The sequence below is a fragment of the Cervus elaphus genome, chromosome 11 (assembly GCF_910594005.1).
Source record: "Cervus elaphus chromosome 11, mCerEla1.1, whole genome shotgun sequence".
NCBI lineage: Eukaryota > Metazoa > Chordata > Mammalia > Artiodactyla > Cervidae > Cervus > Cervus elaphus.
This window is the reverse complement of record NC_057825.1, coordinates 87,087,817-87,106,889: the sequence shown is the minus strand read 5'-3', so window position 1 is coordinate 87,106,889 and position 19,073 is coordinate 87,087,817. Positions and strand designations below refer to the sequence as shown.

Genomic DNA, 19,073 nt, shown 5'->3' with positions numbered 1-19,073 from the left:
ATGTTTAACTAAAAATAAAAATATCTAGCAGAAGTAGAAATTACACTGTGGAACACCAACAGAAATTTTAAAGGCATGGTAATATCAGTGAGAAGTTACTGGACCGGTTTGCTTCCTGCCAATGATTAATGTAACCCAGTAACTACTTACAGGGGTTGTCCCTTCATTTCCCAAAGAGATACCCAACCTGACTTCTGGTTGTCAAGTTATGAACATTTTGGCTGCTAGAGAACTATATCTTTAGACATGTGAGTGGACTGTAAACAATTTCTAAAAATGCATTTCAAGAATTCGGCAGTTTTTGAAGTGCCAGTGCTGCTAACTTTCCTTGAATTAAAAACTGAGATAGAAGTACCCAGTTTTTAAGCCCTCATAATGTCAAAAAGTCAGGGAAGTGAAAATTAAACAAAGTGTACATACGATGCTTGCGGTACAGTTTTGAGTTCTTCCTTAAAACCGGAGTAGGAGTTTGCAAGCCTTGCGTTGTTTTCCTTGTCCCGTCCCACAAACCAAAGCTTGCAGCACTGCCAATGGGAGCCCCTTCCCCCCAAGAGCTGAAGGGTTTGATTGTTCCCGGGGTGGGGGGAGTCCCCTTGTTCCAGCAGACACCACCAGTCATGGCACAGCTGGTGAAACAAAGCGTGGCCAGGCGTGAGGAACACATCTGACTTGATCTGCGCTCCCTTTTCCAGATGTGAACGAATGTGAGCTGCTCAGTGGTGTGTGCGGTGAAGCCTTCTGTGAAAATGTGGAAGGGTCCTTCCTGTGTGTGTGCGCTGACGAAAGCCAGGAATATAGCCCCATGACTGGGCAGTGCCGCTCCCGGCTCTCCACAGGTAAGTGAGGCTGTCCGCACGGAGGGCTTCTCCCGGGGACCTGTACCTACACAGGCCTGGGCCAGAGACTCTGGGAGTGAGGAAGAAATGACCAAATATTTTGTCACCCTGCTGGAAGCGTTCATGCTGTTTCCAGGCCTGCCTTATCAGTGGACTTTAGACGTGGGTGATGACTCTTGGAGCCAGATGACCTCTAGTGTGCTTTCCAACCCGGAGACGCCGTGGGGAGAGTGAAGGTTCCAAAATGATGAGAACATTGGCTGGGAATTGCCTAAAACTGCGAGCCATCAGCTCAGGGCTTAATACGGCAACATCTCATTAAGTTGCATAATTCTTCTCTCTTGGCCCTTGGAGAAACGTATTTTGACACTTCTCTAAATTAAAAGCAACATATAGGTCCCTTGGGATCTACAAAGACTTCCTTCCACTTGGAATTCTTAAGGTCCCCCCGCCCCCCGCCCCGCCCCACACCCCCTAGAATTTGGCCAAGAGAATGGCTGTGATTATGTTTGTTTAAAATTTGATTTAGACTGTGTCATCATGGCATACTCTGAAATGGAGAGCTGATGCTTTTCCAGATAAATCAGTCAATTTCCAGATCACCCTTTTAGTTTGTGCCATGTGGCTATAGTATGATTGTGTTTTGAGGCAAGTAGGAGACTAAATGGTCCTTTGAGACCCAAATAAAATGAAACATAGAATGTGTTACTATCTTGCTCAATCCCAGTTGATTTTATCCGTGCTTCTAAGAAAGCTTTGGCTCTTCCTCAATAGGGTACACTTGTCCTGTGTGAGACAATTATCTTTGCAAGCAGTAGGCAATAAAATGTAAAAATATTTTCATTCACACACGTTTTCTTCTTAATGATTAAATACAGAAAGGTTATAGGTGCAGAATTAAATGTAGAGACAGTAATTCAAAAACACTATGAAAGGGAAGAAAGTATTTCTGGAGGGAGGGGTTGCTCTTCCTTTAATGATCATCCCTGCAACTTATGAGCCATAAAGGAGAGACTTTTCATATTAACTCTACTTGTAATGGGGAAAAAAAAAAATCAAAAACCTGGCTGGCCAATAATAGGATTGGTGAAGTAACTACCTTTTTATTTGTCTTTGGTTCTATAGAGTAGCACCATCCCCATAGTTTTATTGTGACTGGAATAATTGATACAGTATTGTGCAGTCATTAACTCATCTGTGTGAAGGTTAGTAGTCATGATAAATGCATGTGATACAATGTCAAGTGAAAAAAAGAAAAGATAGTCCAGTGATCACAGTCTGTGGAGAAAGGGGATGGAAAAAAGACATAAAAATATAATTATTGGAATTACTGGAAATTTTAATTCTTTCCTTTATTTTCCACACTTTTTTTGAATACTTAAATTGGAATGACCAGGTTCTGATCTGTGAACTGTTTTCTGGCTATGCAAGCTTGGGCATATCATTCAACATCTATGAGTTTGATTTTCTCACCTGTAAAGTAAAGGCTATATTTGCTTCACAGAGCTTTATGGGTTTTTAAAAAAAGTATATAGATAAAAGCCATTTGTTAATAATGAAGTGCTGTGTGACGTATTAAAATCCAGACACATAAGGGTTATGTACTTCTCTTCCTTTCATGATCCCTTTGGAGTTGGTGGATGTTTTTTGACTGCAAATATTTTTTTGCTAGAGTGCTTTAGTAATATCAAGAAGGAGTTTGTTCAGTTCACCTAGTTTCAGTTAAGGTAGATGTCTGCGAGCCTAAAGTTTGCTCACTTCTTTTGTAGAGATTAATAGTGCCTTAATAAGATCATGAGACCATCTGAACCATTTTCCATGAACTGGGTTAGCTCACTGTACGGTGTGAAAGTGAAAGTGTCAGTTACTCTGTTGTGTCCAACTGTGTGTGACCCAGTGGACTGTAGCCCGCTAGGCTCCTCTGTTTGTGGAATTCTCAAGGTAGGAATACTGGAGTGGGTTGCCATTCCTTCTCCAGGGATCAAACTCGGGTCTCCTGTATTGCAGGCAGATTCTCTACCGTCTGAGCCACCAGGGAACCCAAGCTCGCTGTAAACTACTTAAAACTTTATAGTAACTCGTCTTGTAAGCCTTATTCCTCATCCTCTACTTTTTAAGTTTTTGTGTAATCAAGTCCCTATCACCTGCTTTGCCCCCTTTATCTCCTTGTTCTCTCATTGACTGACTCTTTCTGGAAAATTCTTGCAGAGTTCCCTAAGTACTTTCCTGCTTCTGCAAAGAACAGCATTTTGAATATTCAGCTTCATAAAGCTTGTCTGCCAATGTATACATAGTTTCTCTTTCCTCTTAACATTATATCTGATCCTTTAATTTCTGAGTTTCTTGCCTATTTTCCCCGTGGTTCTCTGGCTTCTGCCAAATATTGTACACACTCAGTTGTTTTATTGGTCCATGTCAGTATAATCTGCCTTAGTAACTGGTGCTTATTAATTTGTATCATCCCTGGCAACTCTGATTTCTACCATATCTCAATTTGTATAGTTCTTGGCAAACTTGAACTGATTTTATGGAGTCTTAAGTTTGTCTTTGATAATATCTTCATTTTAGTAATTCTCTATCCTGGGAGATTAGCTATAAACTGCAAGAGGAGCTTCCTCTCTGACTTCATCAAGCTTCATCAAATTGACAAAATGGTCAATTGTTTGAAAAAGCTGATTAAAATTGGCAGTCATAAAAATGATAATATGTCTTTTCAATATTTAAGTTTTAACTGAAAGCATGTAACATACGTTTATTCCCCGATCCCTAAAGAAGAGCTGAGATCTGTCTTTGAGCAGAAATCCATTTGTATTCCATGTGGCTTGTCTTGCATAAACCACATCTATTATATGTTATCTACACCACCCACGTCAGAGGGAGTAAGAATGTAAAGGCCTTTGCTAAGTAAATCAGTGCAGTCACTTTAGGTTTTCACAGTTTTTCTCAATTTTCTATGGTTGTCTTACCCACTTCTAGTTTGATAACTTTTTTTTTAAACTTTTTTTTTTAACCTTAGTTGTTCTAAAAGCTTTAAACTTGTTCTAGAAACAACTCTTCTGCTCACTCATATTTGATTAGTTTATATACAATTTACTTATGTAATTACAATAATCGTTACATTGGCACAGAGCGTTTGAGAATAAGCATAGCTGAGTCACAGTTGGCGTACTGCTCAACACACTAGAACAGAAGTGTGTGGACCCACCTGAGAACAGCCAGCTGGCGATGAGCCCTCCACTAGCTTGTGGGCATTAGCCAGGATGTTTTTCGGAGGACAGGAGAACATTTGTTCATCTAACAAGTTGGTTAAAAGAGTCTGTATCATTTGCCAGTCAAAGAACCTGCTGTTACCGAGAATAAAACATGTTGTACCATATCTAAGTTAAGGTTTTATCAAGGATTCAAACTAATTTCATTCTTTACATGATAGACTAAAAGCTTAGATCTCATCCTTCCTGGAAAATAATTAGGAAAAAAAGATACATTTGCTTTGTAGGCCGGAATATTTTCACTTGGCTCTAAATGTCCCCAGGGCAACAGACATTCCAACAAGGTGCAGTAGCATTGTTATCTGGAGTGATGCATTACTGAGGACAGAACTGGGGCTGAGGAGTGGATGCCAGAAAGACAGACTTCAGAGCAGTATGCAGAAGAACTTTCCAATAGCTAGAGATGGTCACAATTTCTTGTGAAATTGTGGGTGTTCCCCTAGCAGTGTCCAAGAACAGGTGGGACACCTACTGGCTGGCAGAACGACTCTTACCTTCAGTAGGGCATTGTCCCAGGTGACTTTGAAGGTACTTTCGAACTTTAATGTCCCAGGATTTTGTTTCTGAACTACTAGGCTCCCACCTAATTTTTTAGGTCTGGGTCGAATGTTTTCACTGCCTGGGCCTTTGACCACTAATTTACATTGCTGTGCATTGCCTAAAAGCACCTGAAACAGAAATACCTAAAAAAGGTCCCTAGCGGACCACTCAGCACCTGTAAGGATATGGCTATGAAATATAGCCTGATGTTTTTATTTCCTCAGTGCCTGTGATAATTGCTCAATAAGAACTTTATGTCCTTGGCCACTCTAAAAGAAGCAGTAAATATTTTGTGTGGGCAACTGAAGCCATACCCACAAAATGCTTGATTGGTGCACAGAGGTTACTCTGGGGGAGAACTGAATTTTATTTTTAAAATAGAAAGCATAATGAAAAGAACACAAAGATATATATTATCATTAATACAGGTGTTCTTTGCTTTAAGCAAAGAAAATGAACAAGATCAGACATTATAAAACATAAACTGGGCTGGTTATTTGCATTATGTAATAATTGTTCTTCATTTAAGAAAAGCACATAGGCAATGTCAGAAATTATAAGATGTATAAATTGGAGTTATAATTTGGATTATAAAATAAGCGTTCTGTATATAATTCATGGTAGGGTTTCCTTAAATAGTAAGAGCTTATTCTCATGTCACAAGACAGTCCTAGATGTCTACATCTAGAAAAACCTTACTGTTTTTCCAGCCCAGCAGCTTTATTTGCAGATAAGGAAGCTTAAATTGAAGAAAGTAGGGAAAAATCACTAGACCATTCAGGTATGACCTAAGTCAAATCCCTTATGATTATACAGTAGAAGTGACAAATAGAATCAAGGGATTAGATCTGATAGAGTGCCTGAAGAACTATGGATGGAGGTTCATCACATTATACAGGAGGCAGGGATCAAGACCATCCCCAAGAAAAAGAAATGCAAAAAGGCAAAATGGTTGTCTGAGGAGGCCTTACAAATAGCTAAGAAAAGATGAGAAGCTAAAGGCAAAGAAGAAAAGGAAAGATATACCCATCTGAATGCAGAGTTCCAAAGAATAGCAAGGAGAGATATGAAAGCCTTCCTCAGTGATCAATGCAAAGAAATAAGGGAAAACAATAGAATGGAAAAGACTAGAGATCTCTTCAAGGGAACATTTCATACAAAGATGGGCACAATAAAGGACAGAAATAGTATGGACCTAACAGAAGCAGAAGATATTAAGAAAAGGTGACAAGGATAACAGAGAAGATCTATACAAAAAAGATCTTCACAACCCAGGTAATCATGATGGTGTGATCACTCACCTAGAGCCAGACATCCTGGAATGTGAAGTCAAGTGGGCCTTAGGAAGCATCACTATGAACAAAGCTAGTGGAGATGACGGAATTCCAGTAGAGCTATTTCAAATCCTAAAAGATGATGCTGTGAAAGTGCTGCAGTCAATATGCCAGCGGATTTGGAAAACTCAGCAGCGGCCACAGAACTGGAAAAGGCCAGTTTTCATTCCAATCCCAAAGAAAGGAAATGCCAAAGAATGCTCAAACTACCACACAATTGGACTCATCTCACATGCTAGTAAAGTAGAGCTCAAAATTCTCCAAGACAGGCTTCAATAGTACGTGAACCGAGAACTTCCAGATGTTCAAGCTGGATTCAGAAAAGGCAGAGGAACCAGAGATCAAATTGCCAACATCTGTTGGATCATCAAAAAAGCAAGAGAGTTCCAGAAAAACATCTACTTCTGCTTTATTGAACCAAATCCTTTGACTGTGTGGATCACAATAAACTGTGGAAAATTCTGAAAGAGATGGGAATACCAGACCACCTGACCTGCCTCTTGAGAAATCTGTATGCAGGTCAAGAAAGACAGAACGGGACATGCAACAATAGACTGGTTCCAAATAGGAAAAGGAGAACATCATGGCTATATATTGTCACCCTGCTTATTTAACTTATATGCAGAGTACATCATGAGAAATGCTGGGCTGGAGGAAGCACAGGCTGGAATCAAGATTTCTGGGAGAAATATCAATAACCTCAGATATGCAGATGACACCACACTTATGGCAGAAAGCGAAGAAGAACTAAAGAGCCTCTTGATGAAAGTGAAAGAGGAAAGTGAAAAAGCTGGCTTAAAACTCAACATTCAGAAAACTAAGATCATGGCATCGGGTTCAATCACTTCATGGCAAATAGATGGGAAAACAATGGATAAAGTGACAGACTTCTTTTGGGGGGCCCCAAAATCACTGCAAATGGTGACTGCAGCCACAAAATTAAAAGACGCTTTCTTGCTCCTTGGAAGAAAAGTTATGACCAACCTAGACAGCATGTTAAAAAGCAGAGACATTACTTTGCCAACAAAGGTCCATCTAGTCAAAGCTATGGTTTTTCCAATAATCATGTGTGGATGTGAGATTTGGACCATAAAGAAAGATGAGTGCCGAAGAATTGATACTTCTGAAATGTGGTGTTGGAGGAGACTCTTCAGAGTCCTTTGGACTGCAAGGAGATCCAACCAGTCCATCCTAAAGGAGATCAGTCCTGAATGTTCATTGGAAGGACCGATGTTGAAGCTGAAACTCCAATCCTTTGGCCACCTGATGTGAAGAACTGAGTCACTGGAAAAGACACTGATGCTGGGAAAGATTGACGGTGGGAGGAGAAGGGGATGACAGAGGATGAGATGGTTGGATAGCATCACCGACTCAATGGACATGAGTTTGAGTAAACTCCCGGAGTTGGCGATGGATAGGGAGGCTTGGTGTGCTCCAGTCCATGGGGTCGCAAAGAGTCGGACACAACTGAGTTATTGAACTGAACTGAAGTGAAGGAAGCCAAGGCCTATAGAGAATTTCTGAATCTTATTCTCAGGGTCATATAGCTAATGTTTGGCAGAATGGCCCAGGAACCCAATTCCAGGATCCTTGCACTTAATTCTGCTTCTCTAGGCCAAAGACCCCATGATACCTCATTCTTCTAAAAATTGGCTTCCTTTTTACTTTATTTCTTTGTTTTGTTCTCATTTTAAAGCAATGCAGATTCTCAGAAAATTTGCAAATATAAAAATACATCAAAAAAGAAATTGCCACTGCTGTGTTACCATCCAGGAATAATTTCTGGCCCCATGTTGACCTCCGAATCCTTGGAAGAGACACAGCCACCTCCACTGACCTGTGTCCCAGTTCATCCTCAGTGCCCTGGGATCAGGCCCTCAGACCCTTCATCTGGGTGAAACTCCTTCCTCTATGGCCGTTTCTCATCTTCACTCCCCCTTTTCCCTTTGATTGATTTCAGGACATTACTCTTCCCCGTATCCTCCTACCACTTAACGCTGGTCTTTTTCTGTCTCCTTCTGAACTCTTTCTTTTGCCATTCCTTAAGTAATAATGCCCCAGAGAGCTGCATATTTTCACCTCTTTTTACTCTCTGTTCTTCTCCTGGGGTGTTTTACCTCTTCTCCGAGTCAACTATTGCTTACTTGGTGTGGAGAGCCAAAATAAACATGTTGGCCTCCACCCCGCTCCTCTGTGCCACATTCCTCTATTTCCAGCCACTTGTTACTGGACCTTCTTCCTGGAGTGTCTTATAAGCATCTTTGCCTAAAATTATCCAAAAGCAAATTAATTACCCTTCTCTCTTCAACTTGTTACTTTCCCAGTGTATACTCATTAATTGCCAAACATCTATACTGGAAATCCTGAGGTCGTACTTTAACCCCCCTTTACCCCGGTTCATACAAGCCATTGTAACATCCTGCCAACTCTTTCTCAACAGTATCCTTCAAATCTCTCTGCTACTCTGTTACCCCTGCCCCAGGCCAGTCCTTCAGCATCTCTTACCTGGACTGCGGCACTTGCCTTCTCCTCATTTCTCTCCCCGTTTATCCCATCGATTCCTGTTCCACACTGCTGTCAATTCATATTTTCAAAACATAAATCTGGTTTTAAGCCCTTAAAGCTTTCAGCTGCTTATTTCTGCCTCCAGCAGGAATCTCGCATCCACCAGCAGGGTGACAAGACCTTTATGCTGTGTCATTCCTGTTTGCATCGGCTGCCACCCAGCTCACTGCTTACACAGTGACTGCCCTATGGAGACACTCAGTACCAGTTGAATAATAGGTTTCTCTGCATTCAAGAGTGTTCCTTCTCTACCCCATCATCTTATTCCTAGTTCTGTAGAATAAAAATTCTTCATTTTATCAAAGATATAATGGACCACACTTAATTGAGGAATAGTCTGTTCACACGTCTAGGTAGAAGGGACAGTACCCCTATGTGCTTTCATTAAAATTACAGGTAGAGCAAAAGAAAAAAAAGCAGGTCCCCGCTTCGTGCAGATCATCCTGTGGTTCTGACAATTGAACCCAAACAGCGTTCTTGTTCCCTCTTCCTGGAGAGGTCTACTGCAGGTTTTGTGTATGTACATATTTTTTTTAAAGGCAGGAGACCATGTATAATATCACTCAACTGTTATAGTTGGCAGAGTGACTTTTTTAAAATGTATTTAGCTAGCCTGTAAAATAAATTAACTTTGGAAGAATTTTTTTAAAATAATTTCTGATTGGAAAAAAAGACCTTTGGTAGGAAAAAAAATTAAAGACAGTGAAACCACAGTATTTAGAATGCAAACATTGTAAAATGCCATAAAACTCCTGAGGTCTTATTGTGTATTTGTAGTGGATCTATACCATAAATGTAGGTAAGGCTGAGGAAAATATGCTCACTTGTTATTAAAAAAAAGATTGGGTCAAGTTTCTTTCCACCTCCAAAAACTAGAGCGAGAGGAGTTTACTACCAAATTGTGCTTTTATTTTCATGAAAATTTCTGCTTGCTGTATATAGTATCTAAAATGAACTTTTAATAGGAAGTGTTGATATTTGAATGAAATGACATACCAGTTGAGTAAACCCTATATATATATATGTATAAACCATTTTATCTTCTTAATATAAGAGACACTGTTGCATTAGAAATACATTTTAGATCCTAGTGTTAGTTGCTCAGTTGTGTCCAACTCTTTGCTACCCCATGGACTGTAGCCCTCCAGGGCCCTCTATCTATGGATTCTCCAGGCAAAAATACTGAAGTAGGTTGCCATTTTCTTCTCCAGGGGATCTTCCCCACCCGGGGATTGAACCCGGTCTGCATTGCAAGCAGATTCTTTACCACTGAGCCACCAGGGAAGCCCTTGGTTCCTAGAACTTGCTACAAACAGGGCCTGGAGAGGAATAGTTTCTACAATTCCTTTTAAACGTTTCCAGACACTTTACATGTCACTGCAGATGTGGTTTTATTCTCAAGGTCATCCTCACTGGGCCCCGCCGTGCACATGTTCCGGTGTTGTGCTGGGGCTGCGCTGACGTCGCCCCCTTGCCCTTCTGTGTTGCTGGCTGCACCTCACCCATATGTGTGTGTCTCGGTTTTCTTTCTCCATGGCACTTTATTCTGCTTTCAGGAGTCTCTTTTTTTACCCAGATCTGCCGCTTTTCTTCTCCTGACTTCTCCAGTTTCTAGTAATATCTCCATCAGTGAACCTTAGTCAGTCAGTCAGTTTAGTCGCTCAGTCGTGTCCGACTCTTTGCGACCCCATGAATCGCAGCATGCCAGGCCTCCCTGTCCATCACCAACTCCTGGAGTTTACTCAAACTCATGCCTATTGAGTCGGTGATGCCATCTAGCCATCTCATCCTCTGTCATCCCCTTCTCCTCCTGCCCCCAATCACTCCCAGCATCAGGGTCTTTTCCAATGAGTCAACTCTTCGCATGAGGTGGCCAAAGTACTGGAGTTTCAGCTTCAGCATCAGTCCTTCCAATGAACACCCAGGACTGATCTCCTTTAGGATGGACTGGTTGGATCTCCTTGCAGTCCAAGGGACTCTCAGGAGTCTTCTCCAACACCACAGTTCAAAAGCATCAATTTTTTGGCGCTCAGCTTTCTTCACAGTCCAACTCTCATATCCATACATGAGCACTGGAAAAACCATAGCCTTGACTAGACGGACCTTTGTTGGCAAAGCCTTTGTAAGAAATAATATTTATTTATTTGGCTGTGCCACGTCTCAATTGTGGCATGTGGATGTTAGATTTTTACTGTAGCATGCAAGATTTTTAGTTGTGGCATGTGGGGTCTAGTTCCCAAACCAGGGATCTAACCCAGGCTCCCTGCATCAGAAGCATGAAGTCTTAGCTACTGGACTACCAGGGAAGCCCCTCCATCCATGAGACTTTCTCTTCTCACCCTCGCCCCAGCCTGCTTCTCTCCCAGGCTTGTTCCTCCCAGTATCTTCTAACTTCTTCATCACTAAAAAAGCAAAACCAAAAATCCTCTGTTCCACCTGGCAAGTCCCTGAGGCGCTTCTCTTCCAGTAGAGATTGGCGTTGTCCTCTGCCTTAGCACCCGAGTGATGAACACACCTATCCTTACTCACATGTTCATGTGTCCCTGCCTGTTCTCAGGCCCCTCTGTGACTCCGTCCACAGACCACCACTCCCGTGCCTGCTCTACCCCCACAGACCTAAGGACAGTTGTACTTTTATTCCTCCTCACCTGTCACATCTTAGTTTCTGAACAAATTTTTTAAAGTTTATTTTTCAAGGACTTGATTTGAAAACGTCAGCTCCTCTAGGCAGCCTTCCAGGATAGCCTTGCCCCCAGTTCTCTGCAGTGTGGCTTACATGCCCAGCACTTGCTTGCACTGTCACGGCCTGAGTCCCCACCTGATTGACCTCTTTAAGGATGGCAACTGTGTGGAAGAATCTGCTTCGAAAGTATTTTTGCTCTTGTACTTCATTTCTTAACCTTTATTTTTTATTTCTTCCATGTCTTTTACTATCTGAAGTTACCCCCTTTCTACACTCTTCCTTTTTATTTGCATGCCTTTGTGTTTGGCCCATTCCTATTGTCAGTGCCTGTTTTTTGAAACTTACCAATGGCTTTCTTCTAAATTCCACTTGAAACACACACACACACTTCTTATTTTCCAAGTCTTTGAATGAAAAACTAGGGGTGGGAAATGAATTTCCAAGTTCTCTTTTACTCTTGGACTATTACATTAGAATTCTTTTTCTCATAGAAGTATGAGTTGGTATAAAACAGTGCCTGTGATGATTTTAATATAAAGAGAATAAAAGCTTTCCAAATAATTCTGTTGAAAAGCAGTTTGCTGAACTGTCACAGACTTTTATAAATGGATGTCTTTTTCAGGATTAGGGGGCATTGTTTACTCACGCATACTTGTAATGTGACTCTTCGTTTGCTGTCATCATCCTGTCTCAGAGGGGCATGGAGGGGATTGGCATCTAAAGGCCTTCAGAACATATTGCAAATGGAATATCCGCTGTAACCAAGGAAATGTTCCAGATCTCCTCACCCCAGCAACAAACCTAAGGTTAGGCATATTTAGGGAAAGACTAAAGCAGGAAAAGTCCTATAAGTGAACAGCCATGTTCTCTTTCTGATGAAACAGGAGAGCTTCTAGAAAGGGCAATTCACCAGTGGTACCTACTGCTCAAACTCGCTCCTTCCTATCCAGAGTAACAGAAGACCGTCACACTGTACATGGGCTTAACACTGAACTCCATGCCAGCAGGAATTAGCTGCTGCCCCCTGGGCAAAGGCAAAGCAAAATAAACTCATGTTTATTGAGATGCTAGGAAGCTGAGCCCCACAGAAGAGGTTTGGGGAGGCATTAGGCACAGGGCGTTGGACCCAAGCTAAATGCTCTCCTCCAGAAAATGAAGATGCTATTTAATCTGTGCTGTTTATCTCATGGAGAGTTAAATACTTTGCGCATTGCATGAAAAGACATTTGTAATCATTTCTTCAAAAAAAAAAAAAGCACCCAAGTAGGAAGGTCCAAAACCTCATTTTTTATTACCAGCCACACCCCCAGGATTAAAACACATACATTGCTTTTTATACACAGATGTTAAGCCAGCCTCTTAATACATATTGAAAAATCAAATATGAAAAATACTGGAGGTGAAGTAATATATTTCCTAGAAGTCTATGGCATGAGATATGAAGTATGGCTAACATTATTAATAAAATCTTTAAGAAAAATAGAATCAATTCTTTTCTGAGCATGACACCTTCTACATCATTTGATTTGATCTTTCAAAATTATTTTGTGATAGAAAAATTCCTCCCCTGGCAGCAGTGATGTAAACTCTCAGAGTTGTTTTATTTTTTTTTAAAGAAATAATATTACATGTGTTTATTGATCAGATTGTTGCCCTGGTGGAAAAATGCTCTAGGAAGTTAATTATTTAAAGGTTAAGAAGATTAGGGAAATTGTAGCTTTTCACAGAATGACCTTTATGGACCAGTTTTTGTTTTCTTTTTTTTTTTAAAGGAATTTGCATCTCTTTCCAAACTCGGATGAGGGCCTGACTAATCCTCAATTTCAGCTGTGTAAACAGTGAACTTTCAAACTGCTTGGAAAGAAAATAAGAGCAGAACTTGTAATAGCCAATGTAAAACCTGAATAATACAGTGATATTGATTATTTCTCTTATGCAATCACCTTAGAGTTTCCTTCCAAAGAAAAAAGAAATTTTATTTCTGTGAATGTAAAGAACATGGTAGAAATAGTGTTTAAGTGTATATAAAGTTTGTGACTCAGAAGCCTGTGGCCTCTAATTACCTATGAATACAGCAGGCTTCATTGAGGTGTTACTGTACAGTATTCCATCTTGTCATGGAAACCACAACTTTGTACAAAGAGAAAAACAATTATTGAGCACTCTTTTAACAGACTGTTAACTTGATTGGCAAAGCTCTAGTTCTGTTGCTAAGTTGATTTATATTTCTAAAGGCATTCATTCATTAATAAGTAGTTGCATTTTAAGGCAAATTGAATACAGTGAGTGGAATTGTTCATAGTAATAGGCTGCCAGCTTATTTGCACATCTTGGGAGAAAGTTTATAAAATTTTTATAGGGTTCATGATTGATTTAATATTAATTAAAAATACCCTTAATTGTCCCCAGTGACAATGGAAGAGCTTGGGGCCCCTCTTGAAGAGGATGAAATGGTGGTGGTGATCCATTCCCCGAGATCCGGCAAAGTACTCTGTCCCCAGCACTCGAAAACAGCTAGTTGACACAGGGGATGTGACAGGTTTTATCCAATTTCACATACAAAGAAATGATTTAAAACCACTTCATAAACTGCATAGGAATCAGCATTTCAGTTTTTTCCTGGATACTAATTCTAGGTTTGAATATGATATCAGCTATTAAGACTCAAAGTAAAGTCCAAGCTGAATTCTGTCAAACATAGAATAACCTGAGAATTAGCTGGAGTCAAGGGTGAGAGGGATCCTTTACCTTCTCATTGATATTCTGCATTCTGGGAGTAATATACACGTTGAAGCTTTGTTTGCTGTTTTGCTTGTTTTTACTGCCATAAGGGAAAAGGAAGGGTAGTAACTCTTCTGATAGAATTTTATGAAGTTACACGTCAAGGACACCTTTGTTATGTGATGTATTCATCAGGTTTCTGCAGTCAGTTGACCCTGCCAAAGTAAATATATAGGGAACTGTTATGAAAATAAATCATTAAACTTTCCTAATGGTATAATGATCTATCAACTTTTTAAAAAATGTAAGTATTGAGTTTAAAGTCTTACCCTCACTGGCAAGTGCTATGCCTTTGTTCCTATAGTTTCTTTGTGTTAAGAATCTGTAGATAGCATTTCTAATGAAAATATTTCATTGGTATTAATCTAAGTAATTGTGATGGCAATTGTTATCGTTGAGTTGCTCAGTCGTGTCCGACTCTTTGCGACACAAGGGATTACAGCACACCAGGTTTCCCCGTCCTTCACTGTCTCTCAGAGTTTGCTCAAACTCATGTCCATTGAGTCCATGATGCCATCCAACCATCTCATCCTCTGTCACTCCCTTCTCCTCCTGCCTTCAATCTTTCCCAGCATCAGGGTCTTTTGCAATGAGTCGGCTCTTCGCATCAGGTGGTCAAAGTATTGGAGCTTCAGCTTCAGTCCTTCCAATGAATATTCAGGGTTGATTTCCTTTAGGATTGACTGGTTTGATCTCCTTGCTGCCTGAGGGACCCTCAGGGGTCGTCTTTAGCACCACAGTTCAAAATTATCAATTCTTCAAGGCTCAGCCTTCTTTATGGCCCAACTCTCACATCAGTACTTGACTACTGGAAAAACCATAGCTTTGACTAGACAGACCTTTGTCAACAAAGTGATGTCTCTACTTTTTAATATGCTGTCTAGGTGTGTCACAGCTTTTCTTCTAAGGAGCAAGCGTGTTTTAACTTCATGTCTGCAGTCACCATCTGCAGTGAATTTGGAGCCCCCCAAAATAAAATCTGTCACTGTTTCCATTTTTCCCCCATCAATTTGCCATGAAATGATGGGACTGGATGCCATGATCTCTATTTTTTTGAATGTTGAGTTTTAAGCCAGCTTTTTCACTGTCCTCTTTCACCTTCATCAAAAGGCTCTTTAGTTCTTCTTTACTTTGTGCCATTAGGATGGAGTCATCTGCATATCTCAGGTTATGCAGATTGGTATTTCTCCCAGCAATCATGATTACAGCAACTTTTTATTTGACATAGCATAAAACTGAAACTTAATAAATTCTAACTGGATCAGGCAGTAATTTGAACTGTATAGCCTTTCCTAGGTAATAGATTTTTTAAATCGTTTTTAAAAGCACAAACTTGCTCATAGATTTCAAATCTGATGGGAGTAAGTCATTAGTATTGTCTGAAACTAGGTGGAGTTGTTTTTTTTTTTTTTTTGGCCGAACTGTGCAGCTTGTTGAATCTTACCTTAGTTCCCTGACCAGGTATTGAACCTGTGCCCTCATCAGTGAAAAGTGCAGAGTCCTCACCACTGGACCACAAGGGAATTCACTGGAGGTCTTTATCATTTGTGTTCTATCATTTCACCTTGTTTTTAGACAGAAAGTTAAATGGACTCTGTTGGAATATATATTCTTTAGGACACACTTGCACTGGGACTAGAACCTGGTCTTGAAATGCTCTCCTGAGGCTTAGCTGGCTATTACTGTTTCATTCAAAGTCATGCAGTTGCAGCAATTTGAGTAGTTAGATTATTTTGTAGACTCAGGTTACTGCAGTGTTTTTCTGGTTGTCTTCCTCTGCTTTGCACTGTTCAGGAAGATTTGGGGGAGCATGGTTAACTCAATAACTATCTAAGGGTTAAATATTATGAGTGGCCTCACATCTCTGGTTCAGTGTCAGGGAAAATGTTCATTGATTTAAGTAGGTGTTATAGCTCAGTAAAGAATGGCCCTATGTTTGGCAAGAAAGCAGATATGGAAACTGTACTCACAGCCAAATTCACATGAATGTAGTAATTGGTTAACGTCAAAGGAAATGATTTTGACAGATTTACACGTTGGGGTGGGTTAGAAATCCACGAAAATTCAGGATTCAAGTGCATTTTTATCTTGAAGTGGAAGAATCTGATACAGAATAGAAAGCAGCCTTCTGTAAATAAAGTGCCATTGGCACATCCAGTCCATTGTGTTTCGATTCCATTGCAATGCAGGTAGATTTGATGCATCCTGTCAACGCTCTTTTCTGCTTTCTCTTTAGATTCAGAAGTAGATCAGCCCAGAGAAGAGAAGAAAGAATGCTACTATAATCTAAACGACGCCAGTCTTTGTGACAACGTGCTGGCTCCCAATGTCACCAAGCAGGAGTGCTGCTGCACCTCTGGTGCTGGGTGGGGCGATAACTGTGAGATTTTCCCCTGCCCGGTCCTGGGCACTGGTAAGAATTGGCTGAGTGCTGGGTTCACACTGGTATTTGTTGGTTGCTGCTCATGGGTCTAGGAATGTTCTCATTTGGGTTACTGAAGCCTCAAAGCGCTGACATCTGCTGGTACCTGCTGTAGTCAGATTGAGGTAAGATACCTTCTATTGGGTTTCTAGAAGGACAGGGTTTCTAGAACCAAACCCTGTCCCGCCTCAATATAAATTCTTGAACGTCTGTTTATCACAGAATATGCTGTTATGGTGACATTCCATATGATATTTTGTCAGAAAGATAATTCAGTTTTATTCCATTTTTAATGTAAAAGCAATGATTTTTTTCTAACACTGACACAGCGTTGTTCCTAATTAGAGCTTGTATATTTAAGTCAAGATTTTTCTTGTTGGATTCTTATTAAAAATTTAAAATATTAGTGCTCAAGTCGCTTCAGTCGTATCTGACTCTGTGTGACCCTATGGACTGTAGCCCAGCAGGCTCCTCTGTCCATGGGATTCTCCAGGCAAGAATACTGGAGTGGGTTGCCATGCCCTCCTCCAGGTAAAATACTAGAGACCATAGTAATGGTGAAATAAGTCATAACACTCAAGCACTTATAAGTAAAACATGGATAAATAACATGAGTGAACTATCAAGTATTTTTAAAATTATAAGTAAACTTATGAAGTCATTAGGTTTATTTGCACCTACTTTGTAATTCTGAGATTGTACTGAATTTATTTGTCTGAATTAGATGGCAAGGTTTACCTTTAAGTTACTGAGTTTGAGAAAGCAAAACTGAATTGAAAACATACTCATGGGGAAAAAAAAAGTCATGGAAGATGTTTTTTTTTTTCTTTTCCCCAACTTTTTTTTTCCTTGTCTCTTCTGAAATCAGCTGAATTCACTGAAATGTGTCCTAGAGGGAAAGGTTTTGTCCCCTCGGAAGAATCCTCTTACGGCGTTGATGGTGAGAACTATAAAGGTCAGTTTCAAGCAGAAACTAGTTTGCAATGAGTGTTCATATCTGCCATTCAAGTAGAAGTATGGCTTGTGTTCGAATTCTACGCAGTAATCTCTAGGTAGAACTGTGGCTTGGGAATTAGAACATGTAAGACTGTATGACGGTGGGACTTCACTTAAGATTCTGAGTTTCCACCTCTGAAATGATGTTTCAAAGGCTGTCATGAGGATAAAATAAGGTAACATATGTAAAAGTACTTAATACAAAATTCTGTACTTTAATAGATTTATTCTTTTATTCCTGGACAATATTAAAAATCGTACATTAGGACCAATATAAATTTGATCATTATGTTGGCCTTTAATGGTTATCAACAAAGCAAAGATTTTTGCTTTTTTAGAAAGCATCCTACTTTGCTAAGACTTTTTACTAATGGCCATAGATTAGTGACAAGGAATGGAAAAGAAGAAAGCGAAAGTCGATGTGCTTTATACATTTCATGTTATTAGCCTGTAATTCTAAAATAAATTCCAGATTTTTTACTTTGGTGAAATTTAAACTACACATATGAGTATTTCCTTATAAACCACTCACTTTAACATCTCAGTGATAGAGATATTATGACCATTTTCCCCCATAGATGCAGATGAATGCCTACTTTTTGGACAAGAGATCTGCAAAAATGGTTTCTGTATGAACACTCAGCCTGGTTATGAATGCTACTGTAAGCAAGGGACATACTATGATCCTGTCAAATTGCAGTGCTTTGGTAAGTTTTAAGAGGATATTTTGTGATGTGCTGTGAAAATAGATGGGGAAAAAATAGTACTGTTGTGTATAAAAAGTTTCTTAGAATCTAAATCTCATGTTGAAAAGATCTGTAAATGTTTTATGCATCTTCTTCTTGAGCAATATTTAAGAAAATAAAAATCCTTCAAACTACTGTTTGAATAGATTTTGAAGAGTTAATATTCAGTGTGGAATTATAATTCAGGTCACTGGTATAACTGAAATGTTCTTTTGGTCTGGGGAGCCTCCTGTTTCATCACTCATACCATACACTGAAAGTCATTTTTAAATACGGACCCAGACTTTAATGCCTAAGCAGAAAACCATATATGCTATGCAGAAAAACATAGCAAAAGGAAATAATTTTAAAACTGTCATAAAAAGGCATTTTATCTTAAATTTCTAAGTATATCCTGTTCTTAAATGTTTTCTTTCCTTATTTAATGTCAGCAGCTGTAGGGCAATGTTATTTTTCCAATCAATACAGCTTAACATTTTTATAGTCAGAGCTGTTCTCTTTTGGATGATGATGTGAAGCTAATTAAAATGTGGCAGACCTTGAAATCTGGACTAAATTTAGCGGTGTATTAAGTTTGGTTAAGTGTATGAGGTGCAACTGATTGCTGATTTTCTTTCATTTCTTTTTCTCTTAAGATATAGATGAGTGTCAAGACCCCAGCAGTTGCATTGATGGCCAGTGCATTAATACAGAAGGCTCTTATAACTGCTTCTGTACCCACCCAATGGTCCTGGATGCTTCGGAAAAAAGATGTATCCGACCAACTGAATCACATGGTATGTTTGGATGTGAGAAGCAAGTCTGTGTCCAAATAAATGTCATAAGGTTTTCCTTTTGACTGAAATGTGAGCTGTCGGAAAATAGAAAAACGGATTCCTTGGGTATTTTGAAAAAATTAAAA

At 39.7% G+C, this 19,073-nt stretch overlaps 1 protein-coding gene across 14 annotated transcripts in view; it reads left to right on the top strand.

The window, feature by feature from the left end:
- The window catches only part of LTBP1 (latent transforming growth factor beta binding protein 1), a 442,953-nt gene that overhangs the window by 383,696 nt on the left and 40,184 nt on the right, over nucleotides 1–19,073 (top strand). For all 14 annotated transcript variants that reach the window (XM_043918271.1, XM_043918275.1, XM_043918274.1 and 11 more), the window contains 5 exons: nucleotides 693–836; nucleotides 16,245–16,421; nucleotides 17,299–17,385; nucleotides 18,005–18,133; nucleotides 18,808–18,948. In XM_043918271.1, the coding sequence (XP_043774206.1) occupies nucleotides 693–836; nucleotides 16,245–16,421; nucleotides 17,299–17,385; nucleotides 18,005–18,133; nucleotides 18,808–18,948 (678 nt within the window). The remainder of the gene's footprint in view (nucleotides 1–692; nucleotides 837–16,244; nucleotides 16,422–17,298; nucleotides 17,386–18,004; nucleotides 18,134–18,807; nucleotides 18,949–19,073) is intronic.